This window comes from Strongylocentrotus purpuratus, unplaced genomic scaffold (assembly GCF_000002235.5).
Source record: "Strongylocentrotus purpuratus isolate Spur 01 unplaced genomic scaffold, Spur_5.0 spur5_scaffold_9, whole genome shotgun sequence".
Taxonomy (NCBI): Eukaryota; Metazoa; Echinodermata; class Echinoidea; order Camarodonta; family Strongylocentrotidae; genus Strongylocentrotus; species Strongylocentrotus purpuratus.
The window spans coordinates 18,095,994-18,114,768 of record NW_022145615.1 but is presented as its reverse complement, the minus strand read 5'-3'; the positions used below and the strand labels follow the sequence as shown (position 1 = coordinate 18,114,768).

General features: G+C 39.3%; 1 protein-coding gene across 1 annotated transcript in view; it reads right to left on the bottom strand.

The window, feature by feature from the left end:
• The window catches only part of LOC100890552 (uncharacterized protein KIAA0825), a 36,021-nt gene extending 25,955 nt beyond the window's left edge, over positions 1-10,066 (bottom strand). Inside the window, exons 1-9 of the mRNA XM_011674101.2 lie at positions 9,940-10,066; positions 7,310-7,504; positions 6,674-6,845; positions 6,061-6,225; positions 5,356-5,568; positions 4,281-4,680; positions 3,808-3,966; positions 2,125-2,306; positions 1,401-1,554 (exon numbers count right to left, since the gene is read on the bottom strand). Coding sequence (XP_011672403.1) covers positions 1,401-1,554; positions 2,125-2,306; positions 3,808-3,966; positions 4,281-4,680; positions 5,356-5,568; positions 6,061-6,225; positions 6,674-6,845; positions 7,310-7,431 — 1,567 coding nt within the window. The 5' untranslated portion in view covers positions 7,432-7,504; positions 9,940-10,066. The remainder of the gene's footprint in view (positions 1-1,400; positions 1,555-2,124; positions 2,307-3,807; positions 3,967-4,280; positions 4,681-5,355; positions 5,569-6,060; positions 6,226-6,673; positions 6,846-7,309; positions 7,505-9,939) is intronic.
• Between the last annotated feature and the right edge of the window lie 8,709 nt (positions 10,067-18,775).

Here is an 18,775-nt window from a genome sequence, read left to right as displayed (position 1 = left end):
ATACAAGGACATATAATGATTGATACCGAAAAGGTTGGAATTACTTTTGAAATATACAGCCTGCATCTTCCCTCGAATCAAATCAACTTTCCCATGGAGACCTTGTCACTTACCACACTATTCATCCAGCATGGTTTCTCCAACGAAAGTCAATTTCCTATTGTAATAACAGCACTCACCACAGCCAACCAAAACATCTTCAATCAAAATATGTTCCCCATTGAGTGTGCGCAGGTGTCGTAGTCAAATGGTTTAAAGGGGGTGCAGCATGACGTGTCTTTCCCGTGGCCTGACTCGAGGCCAATCGGGATACCGGTAATACAATTACAGACGACGCAACTGCAGTATTTGCGTGCATGCAACATACGCAAAACTGAAGCGTGAGGAGAACTTTGGTCTTTTTCGCGTACGCTAGCGCGAGCTGACTGTTAATCAAGCCCATTCGTTTACGTGCAGTTGTCCAAAAGAAGTCGTAGATGGCGTTAACCAGTATTTTCCAAGCTACACCCCCCTTTAAACACATGACCGAGGAAACATAGATCATGGGTTCAAGCCCTGTCACAGCACGATTGTCCTTTGGCAAGACTTTAATTCACAACTGCCACTCTCCACCCAGGTGTTAAATAGACAATCGGTAGCCTAGCTATAGCCAGGGTAATATTGGCCCACCTTGAGCACCTTATGATAATGTCTTGTTTACCGACGGTAGACTCATCAGTAATTACTGTTCTCCCTATTGGCCCTGCAATCACAATATTATCCAGGCTTTAGCATGGCTACTGTTATAAGGTGCACATGTATTCAAGGTACTTCTTCCTACTGGGTATCCATTTACTTCACCTGGGTGGAGAGTAGCAAAGGTAGATTTACTATCTTGCCAAAGGACAATAGTGGTGCAGCCGGGACTTGAACCACAAACCACAGGTATGTCTTCATCAGCTCGAGATTGCCAAGTAGCCCGCTATTTCTGATTTGTGAAATAAGCCCAAAATTACAAATCGCGTCTTCATCAGCTCAAGACTCGACCTCGAAACTCAAAACGCAAGCTTGAGAATTTAGCTCGAGATATTTTGCTCAGCGTTTCTGCATGGTACAAGTCTTCGGGCTGGTGAGGACACACCGGACAAATAGCGGGATATTTTGCAAGCTAGCCCAAGATATATTGGGATGATTATCTTGACCAAATATCCCGCTAATTGCAACTGCAGGCTGATGAAGACGCAAATGAGCTGGATCACTTGCGATCGGGATAGTTAAAATAGCGGGTTATTTGGCAATCTCAAGCTCATGAAGACAGGCCTCATGTGATTCAAAGTCTAGGGATGTATCCACTAAACCATGACACCTCTACTTATTACATGTGGACATATCATTATTATTTTTGCGACATTGCTTCTTACCACATTTCACAGCCTGAGCCTTCTTCTCCTTCCTCATCTTCTCTTCTTCCTGGGCACAGCTTGTCTTCAGCATCTCCTCGGAAAGCTTGGTGATGCTTCTTATCACAAGGCTTGTCATGTTCTCCAATACGCAAGACCAGTTCCACTTGCTCAGCTATGATATAATAATAATATTCCGCTTTTATATAGCGCTTTATACAAATGTCTCTAGGCGTTTAACAGACATACTATTACCCCGGTCATTGGATTCAACAATCTCCACTCCCTGGGGAGCATTCCAGCCATGATAGTATAAAAAGGGTTGATAGGAAAGAATGTGGTTATAAACGGAAGAGAATCATCGTATCAAAGCAAAAAAGATAGAGATGGAAGGAAACAATAGAGAGAGCATGTGTAAGAGCAAGAGGTGAAAAGAGAGAGAGAGAGAGAGAGAGAGAGAGAGAGAGGGGGGGGGGTTTATGGGATGCATGTGTGCGAGGGAAAATGGGAAAAAAGAGAACAATTCACACATAACACAAAATAGCACATTACTAATTCAAAATGTTGATGACATCATAGGTCATGTCGGAACAATAAATTCATGTAAATTGTGAAATGTAAGGTCAAATATTTATTACATCAGAAAGTGTCGCAACAATGAAAACAAATTCACCTCTTCATTAATCAATATCGCACATCTTCCTTTGAAAACAAACAAAAGACACCAGGAGAAAGAGTTTCTCACCTGATGTGATGGACTATCTAACACGGGGCTTGAACCTCGTCCCCCATAGTCCGAGCCTACCATCCCAGGCATGACACCAAACGGGGGCGGGATGGCCTCTGGGAGCACCCCTCTACCGGTATGTGTCGATGGCATCCTAGAGTCACGCATTGGCCCTCCATCTCGATTGTGCTTCAGAACACCTGAAAGCAGTAAGAAATACAAGAAGAAATATTTACCAATTCAAAACTTGTCTTAAGGCACATTTATTCAAAATTGCTTTTGATGATTAACTTTAATACTTTATTCACATTGATGTGTATTTCATATGTATTGTAACATGTAGGTTTATTTTCACTTTTTTGTTTTGTTTAATATGTAATTATTTATCAGTCTACTTTGTTTGTAATAGCGCTTAGAGACTTTGGTGGTAAGCGCTTTATAAGCAACGTTTTTATTATTATTTATTATTTATTATCAGCATGTCTGCCTACCATCCACAGCCAAACTAGGAATTTCTCCAGGCAACAGTAGGACAACACTATATTTTTAATGCTTTTAGACCGATGTTTTCACACACAAAAACACAGAGAAATCTGCCACAATAACATTAGTTTATAGGCCGAATATTGAATCTTGGGATCATATCTCTATATAGCCAATGATCAGAACATTCCAAAATGTATTTTATTGTTTCTTGAGCTGTTGTTTACAGGTAATTAAAGCCTTCTTAAACACTGCCCCCAGTATTTCTTATATATTTGGGTTTATTTTGGTAAATCCAAAGAAGGGATGATGTACTAAACCTCAACATGATGTCTTTCTACATATCAATACAGTGCAGAATAAAGACTGAATAAATAATAATGCAAATGAAGGTGATTACGTGGAAAAGTCATACCACATGTGAGAAAAAAATAATAATTACATTGCTATCAAGGACAAGCCCCGTTAAATATTTGATGAGGAATTAATTTCAATATTAATGAAGTTCATATTAATTGTTTGTTCTACGTACCCATACATGTTCTAAAAATAAAATGTTAATAATCAAATATACACAAATATATGTACCAGGATATGTCATGATTGAATTCACACTCAAGGTGTCATGAAATATACCACAGACATACAAGCACAAAACCTAAACAAACAACACTCAAATTCTTTAATAATGAGCGGTAACAATGTCTATATTGCAGGTATTTATTTTATAAACAGGAAAAAAGTCCTAGCACTTCCTGAATAAACAAATCCCACAATTTTTTTTCATGAAATTTGCATAATTTGTTTGGAATTACATGACTTTTTCAGCAAATTCTCACTCTTTGTCACACACTGGGCCCTGTTCATAAAACTTGATCCCAATACAAGCGCTACAGATCTTTGACAAATCTGGTCATAGCCAATCAAATGAAAAGATTTCAGTAGCTTATAACAATTATTGCATCTTTGATTGACACCAAGTTGTATGAAACAGGGCCCAGAAATTTTACGTTGTTTGTGTTTCTTCATTACAATACTCCTATATATATTTCCATGATTGGTCTTGATTTCCAATGGCTTTTTAAAAACAATTTGGGGAATTTTCCTTTTCTATTGACTTATCCAGTCTGAAAATATGGTGTCAGATTTTCATGACATTTTCAGATTCATCTCCTTGGGGTTGAATGTTGGAAAGAGGAATGTTGAAAGGTCACTGACCTCTGATGGTGCCCTTGCCATGGGTCGGTGGTTTGAAGAGAGGGGCTCCTTCCCATGTTGCATGCTGGGATAGCTGACAGAGACATTGATTCAAGTCGTGTAGCAAGGTCACGATGGTCATGTAATGCTTGATGTCATCACGGCTCATCAGTACAGAATCTAATAGAGGAAAAAATTGTTGATTAGACACTTGATATGCACATTAGTATAAATTAAATCGTTCATTATCTGCAAAACTGGTTAGACTTGTTTAGAGCGTCCATCCATATTGAAGCAGCACTTCTAAAAATTATAATCATATTAGTTATTTGTTGATCATTCCTTCTTTAATGTTCATAAAAGAATTTAAATAAATTACTAGCTGGAGTAATAGTCTTAATGCTCTAATATGATATGGCCTCTTGCCATCTAAAAGAATCCAAATTAAAATACTAGTTAGTTCAGATTTTTAAATAATATAGATGTGGTCCTACCTTCCACGAGAGACTTCTTCTTGGCCTGCTCTTTCCCATGATGCTCATGGCCTCCATTCAGCCAATCACTGGCCCCAATGCTCTTCGTGGCACTGCCGTTGGAGGAAGATGTTCCTTTGGGTCCTCCCCTGCCCCCGATGCCTTCGCAGGCTTCCTCCATCATGGAAGCTATCTCCTCCTGGAGCTGCGAGAGGTAGATCTCCTGGACAGCCTGCAGGAAGTTCACCTCCCCCTCGAAGACATCCGCAAGATAGAGGGCGCACTCATCCTCCAGCATGGCGTGGAAATGAGGGGTCAGTCTCTGGAGTTTGTCCGCGATGGACGCCAACGTCGCAGGCTGTCTCGGCTCGGCTGCATCGATGTTGGAAGTACACAAATTCTCTCTCAAGAATGTCGCCGCCTATATACAGCAGATGGGCACAAAGATGTACAATGTGTAGTGGTGGTTATTTTACCGGACTTCTAAGAAAGCATAAATGCTTTATAATACGCAACCAGAGGCCCGGCGGCTTTAGATTCTCTCCGAAAGACCTGATTAAATGAGGATTAATGCCTTACCAAAGGGCACTAGCGCATCAAAGAAAAATGAGTAAATAAAAGAATACAGTAGAATAAATTCATGTTGCCCCTTACACATGAAAACAAAATCCCAATTTCCTGATGTTGAGGGTAGCGGTAAGACTATTTCTGTGTAATACATATCATGGAAAGAATGCGTATCTATCAAAATACCTAGCCTAACATTCAGCAATCCCTGATATGACAAACTTAAAATATCTCAATGCTTCACAAGTCAATTATGATGAAGGTCAAATATGACAGACATGCAGCTATGATTAAAGAGTGTACCCACGGATGCAAACAACATAGGCAAAGCGAGGAATAGCTGTTGACGAGAAAACTAGGATGAAACATCTGGGAGCCATTTCACAAAGCCTTTTTTCAATGACAAATGACAGATATCAGTGACAAATCTGTTGATAACCAATCAGAAGCAAGGATTTCAGTAGCTTATAACAACAACTGTCGATTGTCACTGATGACAAGTTTTGTGAAACACCCCCCAGTACATTACCTTATCTGATGCTAAGACATGGTAGCTGCTCCACACCTCCTTGATAGGATAGAGAATACACAGACTCTGTAGACATTCAATACGCTGGACCTGCTTGGCCTTAGAGAGCGGTCCTATCCATTCACCCGGCTCCGATACCTTGATGGCATGCAGTCTGTCTAGGAAGTAACGCTTCAGACGCGAGCGGATCTCCTCCCACAACGAGTCATTCTCCTGGTAGAGAAAAATAAAGAATAATTGTAACAATAACAAGAACTGATTTAATTTCAACAATTATAACTGATCAAAATGGTCTAGTGAATTATCACCCCATTCTTTCAATTCAGTTACAATTCTACGATTCTAGTGCACGTTTGCCATTCCACTTGGAGCATTCCAGCCCGGTAGCCGTTTTTACATCTGCACATGTGATAAATCCAGCCACAAAGCAAATTGCATCCTACCATTTAACACCTGGGTAGAGAGAATCAAAAAAGATAAAAATGCCTGGCTAAGAAAATAAGTGCCATGCTGGGGCTTGAACACAAGGCTTTGCATCCCCAGTCAAACAGCTCATCTACAAAACCTGTACAGCTCTTGAACGCATGTCCACTGACCCGTAGGGATAAGTTGACATCTCCTGTTTGGAGCCAGAAGGGAGTTAACCCATCTACTTAAACATGCGGCTGGCACCCTTCTGGCTCTGAAAAGATGGCTGACACGTACCTGTTCAAGTGAGTCGCCGATGGTGTTGATGGAGACGGCTGAAGCAGCTACATAGCTAGGTTTGGGTGCACGGATGGGGAGACCAAGGCCTTCATGCGATGCTAAGCCGAGCAGCTGCTCAAAGATGACCGATTCAGAGTTGGGATGGTTGACAGCATGCTGCAGCTGTAAAGATAATCATACAGGGCATGGCATGAACTTTGGTGAGTAACTGTAAATGATCGTCCACGTATTAATTCACATGTACTTCTCACATGTGGAAAAGACAAACGACTCTAAATTATTCAATCACACTAAATTTAGGTGTACAGGTTTTGTAGTTGCAAACATCTGTCTAACCTGCAATATACCTACAGTCCATCATGACATAAATATAGACTTTGAAGGATCTGCTGTTATGTTTTTAAAGACCAACAATTCCGATTCAGGATGATGAAACCTTATACAAGGCGATTACTGGCCCATGGAAATGTTTAATTCATCCCTCCCCCCCCCCCCCCCCCCCCATTCCACTCCGTAGAGGTGGCTCTCTCTCTTTGTCAAGAGGATGCTTAACTGACTGGACCCAACCTGTTTCCTCAAATCTCCAGTGAACATGACATACAGTACTCACAATTGCTTTCAGAAGCTTGTTAACATCCTCTGTATCCGGTGTGAGACAGGCACACTCCTCTAGAACTGGGGTCTGAATCAAGCTGTCCATAGCATCCTTTATGTTGGTATAATTATTGTCCAGTGAAAGGCTGTTTGTTGCTTGCACCAACTTCTGCAGAGTCTCCTCAATCCTACATAGAGAAAGAAATGAATTTCAAAGATTCGTATAAAAATATCAGCATAAATGAAACCCTAATTTAATTAAAGAACATAATTTATACAGTAGGCTTACGGTTGCGCCATGTGAGCACCAGTCCTTTTTAGGACTACATGTACACACACACTAAAGAAAGAAAGATTACCAACAGTCCATTTCAGGACCCCCCCCCCCCCCCCCCCCCAGCCTACTGTATATCTACATCACCATGCAAGCCGATACTTTAAAGCAGCATCTAGAACATAATTTGACGTGAAATTTTATCATCTCTCTCTCTCTCTCTCTCTCCCTCCCTCCCTCTCTCTCTCTCTCTCTCTCTCTCTCTCTCTCTTTCTCTCTCTCCCCCCTCCCTCCCTCCCTCCCTCCCTCCCTCCCTCCCTCCCTCCCTCCCTCCCTCTCTCTTTCTTTCTCTCCTTATCTTTTATATGACTATCTTACTTTTTATCATTGTGCTTGAGTTGTTCATCAATATCTGTAATGACCATCTCCAGGTTGTCCATGCTCGGCATTCCAAACTGGAACATCGCCGTCAAGGAGGGCAGCACACACTGATGAGACATGGTGAATCTAATCTAAAGTACTTCTCCAGAACGATTTTCCTTTTCAATAAGTGTGTGCCGATTACCTCATGTCCTGCAAGAATGATAATAATGTGGTTCTATGTTGACAAATGCTTATAAAGAAAAGAGACAAAGCAAAATTCAAGTTCTATGATACAATGCCACTGTGTAGAAGTTTATCATAGATAACGTTGTACATGTTTAAGACTCATGCAGATATGATGTAGTAAACCACCACAAAAAATGCTGTTTTTTTATGCATATTAACTACTGGTCGCCCATACTTTTTGTGTTATGGAATAGACTCCCAATGGAAGTTTCATCCATTTTATTCCATCACTGTTTCACACAAAATCAGCACTTCCTTTACACTTATTGTAACCTAAATATAAATAGAACACAAATAATTAAACTTATTGATGTTAGGAAACATTCTGTGAAAATTAAATCAGCGATCTTTTCCTGGCAAACAGTAACATTACTGTCTCAGTGTCTTCACCATATCTTGAGTTTTTAGTCCCATGAATATAATAATTTAAGACAGTAATAAATCAATTCTAATATTTCCAGCCAATTTGCAGCTCTTTAGAAATCATGTAGAAAAACTGAAGAAACCGCTAGTATTCCTCTGTTGAGAATCATCTAGTTTTCAGCTAATGATCGACCAAAAAAAATTGACCGCCCAAAACCCTCGGTCCCTACGGTCCGTTTTGCGTCTGCGGAAATGTTGGGATACATATATATGCGCGACACAGTAAGGTATGGATCAAGTGTCTTTACAACCAAATTTGTGTACATCTACATGTAGTTTACACAGAGATTCAGCGTGTGAGGCTATCCAAAAATGCACACAATGACAATGAATACAATTACAAATACAAAGCAGCTCTTCAGTTTCCAATTTAATTTAGGTGTCATCAATTGTCACTAAAATCCTAAAGTGCTGAATCTGATTGAATTCTGGTGAGTTTTAAAAAAAATCTAGACACGTATACTAATGCTAGTGGTTTACGTTCGTAAGGTGTGCTCAATTTTTGGCTGTGAGCTGGCTGCATTGGTTTTGACAAAGGTGGATTGATATCGTGTATAACAAAAAAGTAATGCGGTCAATCGGCAAACTTACGTTCGTACGTATTTCACACATACAGTACTTGCAGCTTCTTGCGACTGCGATTTTAGTTGCTATCGATCTACTGCTAGAAAGTTGAAATTTCATTGATTTTTCACTTCATTAAGTCAATATTTACGCGCGTTTTTTCTTGAACTTTGTCATATTATATATGCTTCATTTGAAATGATTTCTCAACTTTTGAAAGAAAGTTTTGTCCTCCCCACACACGACCTCATATCACTTTCAGCACACAAAGTGTGGCTTATGATGGCTACATTTGGATGATCGGCTGCTCGGCAGGGGGGCCCGCGAAAATATTGTTTGTAGCGACAGCTCATCACATAGCTAACGTAAGCGCGTAATAATGGGCACTGCTCATGCTGCTGGTTGCAGGGCCTGCTGCACTTATGCACGAAGTGAAAAGGCCTCACCGAGATCGTAGCGTGCACTGGCCACAAAGAGATTTAGCTTACATTTAGCGCATGCGCAGATCGCTCATCCGATCTCAGCATCATTTTCATAAGTTGGCGCCTACCCTGGCCGACATGGGCCCTTCTGTATTTCACTAAGTTTAAGTTTCACTTAAGTTTAAGTTTCACTTAACTATTTTTTTAAGTTTGAACAATTCTCATTTTCGTCATAATTCATATTTAAGGTACAAACTGGAAATTTATTTTGAAATGTTGGTTGATTTTTCTATTTTATGTGTTTGCAATGCTGTGTGTGTGTCACCTTTGTGTGAAGTGCGTCACCTGCTTAAAGCTGGACGTGTCAAAATCTCTGTGGTGTAACGTAATATTACATATTGACTTTGCCATTGAACTTAAAGTGCGCGTAAGTACTAAGTAGTTCCTCTCGCACTTAAATTCGAAGCCACTCGAGCGGACTGGCCGATGAGAGCGCGTAAACTTGTTGTACAGCGCTAGATGCACAAAGTTCTTCGTGCTGGCTATTCTATGCCTCTATCATTAGACTATATGATGAAATGAGTACACTAAAAATCATCAAAATCTTACGTTTATTGCACGAACACAGCACAATCAGCTGATTTTAACATTGTTCATCAACTTCATGTTTGAAAATGTACGTAGAGTCGTAGATCTAGACCTACACATTTTCTGTCATATTTCATATCCTCTTCTAATAATTATTTTTGTGTGGTGAACAGTACACTACTAATGCTTCTAGCCTTCTATTTCTAACAGTGCTACCCGCCGAGGGCCGAGGCAATCTTGGCGCTGCCGCCTAAAGCTGTCCCGAAGACGAAGTTACACAATTTCCAACATATGGGACCGTTCTGTGAATATCATTGCATATTTTGAAGAAATTTAGCCTAGATCTAGTAATACAAGTATATGGGCAATATAAAAACATTGAAAATATACGAAACAACTCACTAAGTCATGAAGAAGCGTGAATTCAGCCTAAGTCATCATGAACTATGCAAAAAGACAGAAAATAAAGTAGATTTACTCGATAACTGCTGAGGCATAAATCGCTATTTGCAGTAGCTATGAGTATGACGTCATCACCAAGGCCTGCGAAATTGTTGTTGTTGTTGTTGTTGTTATCGTACTTCGTCCAGTAGAAGTTTTTCAGACCTGGAAAAGTTGATAAGTACAAGTTGTTTTTTTGTTGATTTGTGTTCTAGATGGGTATTGAAGTAAATTGAGCTTGGTTGCCAGCTTGACAACCTTGGGCAACTTTTTTAATAGCTATATTAGCATAATCATGGAATCTAATCTCAATCCAGGAAGCCTGAAAACGTGGATAATACGACTTTTCAAGGGTTTTCTATGACGGGGAATTCATTTATGAAACCAGTTTTTGATTCCAAGTAATGCAATTGTCTTAAATAGCATAATTAGCATATGTACAATGTATGGACTTCATTGTCATTGTTTATCTATATAAAGCCTAAAAATGGTGCAATGCGACATTGTAAATCACTTTTGAAAGACTTATCATTAATTCATGAAAAAATATTCCATGTAGATGTAGTATAATTTATAGCCTAATTATCATAATCATCTAATTGGCATATATGTGCAGTATGTACTGGACATGTATTAATGTTGCTAAAAAGCCTGAAAACATGGATAATGTGACTTTTCAGGGATTTTCCATGACGAGGAATTCATTGAGGACAGAAATTGTCTTAAATAGCATAATGAGCTAATTATGTACGATATATGGACTTCATTGTCATTGTTTTTCTATATAAAGCCTAAAAATTATGCAATGCAACATTGTAAATCACTTTTGAATGACTAATCATTAATTAATGAGAAAACATTCCATGTAGATGTAGTATAATTAGCCTAATTCGCATAATAAACTAATTATAATATATGTGCAATCATGTTGCTAATCTCAATCATAATAATAATATCTAATAGCTAAATTTTTATTTTTACTTGCAAGTCACTATTTTACTGTACAAAGCAATTGTACACCCTTTTGTTGTCTGCACCTTCACCTGCTGTTACAACACATCCCATCCCAGTATAGCTTGGAAAAGCTGCTTCAGGGATTACCTCATCAAGTATCAAGTATCAATAATAATAATTATGATAATTAAAAAACAAAACGATAACAATAATTACAAAGAAAATTAATTACAAAATTAATGGAAGCAATTGAAAAAGAAAGTTACTGGCACCAATAAATTGATATTTTAATTAATGAATTACTGAAAATATTCTTGATATCAATTTAATAATATGATATAAGACAAAAAAGAGAAACATAAAGTTAATATTGAACTCATAACGTGTTTTTGCACATACTTAAATTAATGAAAACGAAGCATTATTTTTCGACAGAATTTTACTAATTTTAAACGTGTTTGTACACTATTGGAGTTAAAAAGCTTATCTATTTTCAGTGTTTTGGTCTTTCAATAAAATATTTATCGATGAACAATTTTCTGTCTGAACGAAAGGCAGGGAAATACAAACAAGTAATGAAACTCACCCCCAAGCGATTGTAAATTGCAGGGCGTACATAATTTATAGCCTCAATTCCCGGAGAGTATTGGAATCATACCAGCTACAATCGGCAGGTAATGATTGCCACAGCGAAAACGACTAACTTGTCTGTTTATCATTCAATTATGAATTTGTACACAGTTTGTGGTTGATATTTCTCCCTGATTCAATTAAATTCATTTATATTTCCTTTTTTTAATTGTTCGTATTTACAATGACGGTAGGCCTACATTTTTACATATTCACATATCAATATTATATAGATCAATTTGCACAATACAATTAAAAACACATGAAATTGAAAGGGAAGGGGGGCCGACAAAAAAACAGAGCTTGCAGAGTGTGGCCCCCAGTAAAAGTAATTATTATGAATTATTAGTTTATGGGAAGAAAAACAAAACAATAACAATAACTGATTCAGTTCTACAAAAATCATTTTTAAACGCAAAACAATGATAAATACATAAATAAAAAAAAACGATCAAAGGATACACAAACATCGAAGTTGCATAAAGTTACACTACACATTTTATTTGATTGGGGAATGCAATAGCCTAGTCACTATTTAGAAAAAAATGTTTGAGTCTCCTTTTAAACATTTGTATCGAATTACACTGATAACATTTTAAAGTATTATAGCCCCATTTTTGAGCAGGGCTAACACCACATTTTTTTCTATTCTTCTTTTTGGAGGGAGGGGGGTCCCGGAAATGGGTGGGTTGTAGTCTCATAATGTTTAATCTACATTTATGATACTTATCTAGCTAGGCAGGCTAAGGATTATATTTGTGTTCATCACATGAAGAGTGGAACAAATTTCACATTTATATGGAAATGTCTATTATATTATAATAATATAAATGTATAGTGTCCCACACGTTACCAAATTGGCACATGCGTTACCAAAGGGAACTGTTTTTTTTTTTTTTTAATAAGATCAATCTGATCCAACCTCTTTGTTATGGAATTGGCATGTCCCAAAGTAAGAGAACGTTTTTAAAGTTTCACTCAAATTCAATTAATGTCGCATCTGTAAGTAATTCAAACATAATTATTATCTTCAAAATGTAACGCGTATAGGACATGCACATTAAATTTTTTGAACATCCCTCATTTGGATATTCAATTAGATGACGAACTGAAATTCCTAATGTGAATGACCTACCCCCTATGCTATTATGTCCCTGCACTTTGTTGATAATATCTATCAAAAACTAATGAGATACAATTAAGACATTATGATGGATGATGTATTTTGTAATATCCCGAACGTTACCATTACTCATCGATTATGCAAATTTAGTCATTGATTACAGGGTTCATGCATTTACACATTATTATGACGCACATAAACCTAGGTTTCCCGACAAACCTCCTTTGTAAATTCGGGCCTTATGTTTACGGAGTTTGAAAGAAATTAGGATAGAGGAAGGGACCTGGAAATGGCTATAGCAAGCACTGGCGTACTGGTGGGGGGGGGGGGGGGGCTTGGGGGCGCCAGCCCCCCCCCCCCCCAAAAAAAAAATAATAATAATAATAATAATAAATAAATAAATAAATAAGATAAAAAATAAAAAATAAAAAATAAAATGGAACCATGACTTATTTTCAATTCCATATACAAGTGATGTATAAATGTTCGTGATATCCCATGATTTTCAACAAAATGCGCGTTTCTCCATTTCTGTTGCAAACTGACACATTCCCAAATGGCCAGGAAGAGCATATGTTTTTTATAGTCACTAAGGGGCCGTGGCCACTAACAGTAACACTAGTAAAAAAAAAAAAAAAAAAAAAAACTCCTTTACAGAAGCAACTGTGACAAGCACTGCCGGGCGTTCCATACTTACATCATGTAACACTGCACATGTACCGTTGAGGGGCCCAGTGGGGAAATTGAATTCAGACAAGATTAAGAGTAGTGCACGGTACAACGAATCGTCTTCTTTCTCTAATAATTTAATGAAACGGCAAAGCTTCCGCGCTCCGGCGGGGGTGGGGGGGGGGGGGGGCAACTGAATTCAGACTATAGGATTAAAAGTCGAGAACGGTACAACGAATCGTCTTCCTTCTTTATAATTTAATGAAGTGTCAAAGCTTCCGAGCTTTGCGCGGGAGAGGGGGGAAACTGAATTCAGACAAGAACACGATTATTTAATGAAGGGATGGGCGAATATGAATTCAGACAAGGATTAAGAGTAAAAGTTTAATGAAACGTCAGAGTTTCCGCTCTTCGCGCGAGATGGGCGAAAATGAACTCAGACAAGGATTAAGAGTCGGAACCGGTACAATGAATCGTCTTCTTTCTCTGATAATATAATGAAGTGTCAAAGCTTACGCGCTTCGCGCGGGAGGGGGTGAACTGAAATCAGACAAGAACACGAAACAACGAATCGTCTTCTTTCTCTAATAATTTGATGAAACCTGAAAGCTTCCGCGCTTCCCGCGGGATGGGCGAAAATGAATTCAGACAAGGATTAAGAGTAATAATTTATTGAAACGTAGAAACTGCCACGCTTCGCGCGGGAGGGGGGGGGGGGACTGAATCCAAACAAGAATTAAGAGTCGAGAACTGTACAACGGATCGTCTTCTTTCTATAATAATTTAATAAAGTGTCAAAGTTTCCGCGCTGGAGGGGGGGGGGGGAAGAGACTGAAAAATAACTTAGTTCATGGCCCCGGGTTTATAGGGTTTAATTTGTAGACATTTGGACATTGGCATTAATATATTTGTCGGTAATTGGTTGCTCGGTTTGTCGGTAATCGGTGACCTCTATACCCTCCCCACCCCCCCACTGACAAAGATCTAGCGACGCCCCTGATAACGACACAGTTTATACACTGGAGAAAATTTTTGCAAGTACTACTGATGAAGTACCGGACCACCGTATTTGTGCATTGTGCGGCATCACGTCTCAAGACGTGGCAAATCACTTTTCTCTAACTTCTAACCAATCAGAAGGCCTCGTTTTTTTCCAGGAAGTGCCGGTGGACATTAATGCGCCAAATGTGGTTCTCAAATTGCAAAAGATCATATTACTCCAGGAAGTGCCTGAAAATGCGTCTAATTTGGTTCTAAAATTGCAAATGCTTCTTACTCTGGGAGGGGGCCAGAACCCCCTCCCAGACCCACCCCCGCTTGGTCGCTCCACTCCCTTGCCGCTAAAGCCTCGTTCTGTCGCTTCATCGTTTTGCATATATTTAACCCCCATGCCATTTTGTGCCCCCCCCCCCCCCGGTAAGAAATTCCTGGATACGCCACTGATGCCCATGCCCCTTGAGCTTCGGGGGCTCCGCCCCTTGACCCCCGCCGGGGCTTTGCCCCTAGACCCCACTTTGCGAAACGTTCAGCGGGGTCTGCATGTTAGAGTGGGGTGCTACGGATTTTTTTGTTGCCAGCCCCCCCCCCCCCCCCCCCCCCAACGTTTTTGCTCATTACGCCACTGATAGCAAGCACTGCGTGCAAAACGAATGGGATTTGGGTGCACATCGAACAAAATTATCGATGACGCGTCCTCTGGCACAAACAGCCGGAAATACGCGAGGGAAAAGAAGGGCAGTGACAATTAAAAGAGAGACAGAGAGAGAGGGGGGGGGGGGGGCAGCTTCTGGCCCAGGTTCAAATTCAGTTTTCTTGTTGAGTATGGAAGTATGTTGGTAAAATCTATGCACCTATAGTTTTTTATGGTGCTGCTACCAGAGTGTCCCGTGTTTTATAGGGTCGAAGTGCCATATTCTGCAGCATGGCATGAGTGCACTCTCTGCTGACCCCATTTCTTAATGAATTTCTTTCAAATTTTTATAGAGATGTTAGTACAATCTACACATCTTTCCTTTTTGGTGATGCTGCCCTAATTGTTCCATCCTTTATAGGTTCAAAGGTCATTTGTCCCTTTTGAGTGCTCGTACGTACTGCCACATTCTTTGAATGATTTTCCCCAAATTTTGTATGGAGGTGTATTCTTGATCAAATCTACACATCTTTAGTATTTGGTGATGTGTCTAGTGTGCGCTCTAACTGCCACATTTCTTGACAGATTTCTTTCAAATTTTCTACAGAGATGCATTATGCTCTAATCTACACAAATGTTGTTTTGGTGATGCTGGTCCTTGTCTTGACAATAGTCCGAGCCCCTTGACCCCCGCCGGGGCTTTGCCCCTAGACCCCACTTTGCGAAACGTTCAGCGGGGTCTGCATGTTAGAGTGGGGTGCTACGGATTTTTTTGTTGCCAGCCCCCCCCCCCCCCCCCCAACGTTTTTGCTCATTACGCCACTGATAGCAAGCACTGCGTGCAAAACGAATGGGATTTGGGTGCACATCGAACAAAATTATCGATGACGCGTCCTCTGGCACAAACAGCCGGAAATACGCGAGGGAAAAGAAGGGCAGTGACAATTAAAAGAGAGACAGAGAGAGAGGGGGGGGGGCAGCTTCTGGCCCAGGTTCAAATTCAGTTTTCTTGTTGAGTATGGAAGTATGTTGGTAAAATCTATGCACCTATAGTTTTTTATGGTGCAGCTACCAGAGTGTCCCGTGTTTTATAGGGTCGAAGTGCCATATTCTGCAGCATGGCATGAGTGCACTCTCTGCTGACCCCATTTCTTAATGAATTTCTTTCAAATTTTTTATAGAGATGTTAGTACAATCTACACATCTTTCCTTTTTGGTGATGCTGCCCTAATTGTTCCATCCTTTATAGGTTCAAAGGTCATTTGTCCCTTTTGAGTGCTCGTACGTACTGCCACATTCCTTGAATGATTTTCCCCAAATTTTGTATGGAGGTGTATTCTTGATCAAATCTACACATCTTTAGTATTTGGTGATGTGTCTAGTGTGCGCTCTAACTGCCACATTTCTTGACAGATTTCTTTCAAATTTTCTACAGAGATGCATTATGCTCTAATCTACACAAATGTTGTTTTGGTGATGCTGGTCCTTGTCTTGACAATAGTCCGAGCCACTAGTGGTGATCTCTGCGCCATCCTTTTGTCTGGAGGGGAGAGGGGATCCTCGTCCCTCCTTAGAACATAAGGATGATCGACACAAAACTCGCTGCTACTGCCGGGGGATACATTCGCATTGCGCGGCAATGCGATATTTCTAGTTGTTAAAGAACGTCTTGGCTTGCACCCAGTAGATTATTATCCTGTACTTGATATTGTTATTGAAAACAAGATCAAACACATCATAATACAGGGTGCAACCCAAAAATTCTTAACAACGATTGAAATTTCTCTCAGGAAGCCTAACAATATAAGCTGTTTTTTATTAAAAGCATTGTGGATCGAGACGATGAACAAATACGAATACTAACTTATTGGCTTGCACAAGTAGGTCCATGCTTGCACCCAGTAGATTATAAGCCAACTCACGGTTGCAGTCTGAGCATGAGCAGATAAAGGTAATTGCAGAACAAATTGTGAAATACACAGACACAAAATACTGGATACATGCTCATGAAAGTTATGTAATCATTATTCATTTAGGCAAAAACAGTTCACTCCACGATATACACAGGTGGAAGTGTGCTTAGAAGAGGGGAAACAATTTATGTATAGCACCTCCATCGCTGTATATATAGGAGTGATTATATCAGAATGTAAAAAGTGGGACCTCTTCCGTGTTTTGAAGATCTGTGCATGATATTCGGGGTTATTTGAGACATGTGCCAACCATGAACTGGTCTAGTATCATGACATATGAACAAATTTGACCCACATTCGGCCAAAAGATCAATGAGTCATGTACCTCCCACACAGACGACGTACGTGTTTGATATTGTTATTGAAAATAAGATCAAACACATCACCATAATCTACAGGGTGCAACCAAGAATTTCTTAACAACAATTGAAATTTCTTTCAGGAAGCCTAACAATAAAAACTGTTCTTTATTCTAATTGTAGATCGAGACGATGAACAAATATGAATAATACAAACATGAGCATCGTTGAGCGTGAGACCGTTTCAACCGTTCACTCTATCTCTCCCCATCCATCAAGTAATCCGAACAAAGGAATCAACCGAGGGTAATCAACTGTTAAACGAATTTATCATGAGTCTTTGACAAAATTAATTTATACTGCTTTTCATAGTAGTATTAAAGATCAGCAAAGGCGAACGACTGTCGCTACAATTCAGAAATCGTTTCTTGGACTGCTTTTCTCTCAAAATTACCATGAGATATCAAGCTACGTAGAACTATAATGATCGACAAAAAAAAAGATATTGTCTTGAAAACAGTCAGAAAACATTTGAACTAGAATGAATAAAACATAATGTAAATGAATATGACTAGAATTAATAAGCGTGAGACCGTTCACTTCTATCTCTCCCCACCAAATAATCCGAACAAAAGAATCATCAACCGAGGGGAATCATATGTTAAAGGGCCAATGACATCGAAATACAAGTGTATAGAGTGGTGAAGTGTGACGTCATCAAAAAATCAATTTTTTGGAATTCCTCAATTTTTTCTTAATTTTCCGAAAGAGCATCGAAAATAATGTCCAATTAATGTCGAAAACCAATTGAATATGTTAGGTATTGGCTGAGATATGACCATCTGAATAAAAAGATTGCCTATGGGAATTCAGTGTTATATGCTCTGGCTCCTAACCGTTGCATTAGGAGCCAGAGCATATTAAGTTCCTATGGGAAATACATTCATTCAGATGGTCATATCTCAGCCAATACTTAACATATTCAATTCATTTTCGACATTTGGACATTATTTTTGATGCTTTTTCGGAAAATGAAGACAAAAATTCAGAAATTCTAAGAATAGATTTTTATGACGTCACAGCTTCGGTACTCTATTCCTGTTGGTGTGCAGTCCTGCATACATCTCTTATTTATATCCTTTTAATTTACGAATTAATGTACGATATTTATGCACTCTATTACAATTGGAAACATTTTGTGCCATATGGGTTCACAAAACATTCCTGACCTAGCAACAATGGGTGACATTTGTTGGATTTATGCATAGTTATAGAAGCATAGCAGAAGCTCTTTCTTTTTTTGGGGACAAGCACTTTCAATATCCCTACAGGTACAACAAAAATAGGCTGGGAGTGGGACGGTAGTGTCATTTCAGAAAGGAAAACAATTTCAAGACACTCATAATGCTGAGAAATGGAAATTAAATAATCACATTTAAAACTAATAAGACATGACTGCATGAAGTTACATATTTACTATGTGCGCAACGTAAAGAAATTGGTGACGTATCAATCTACC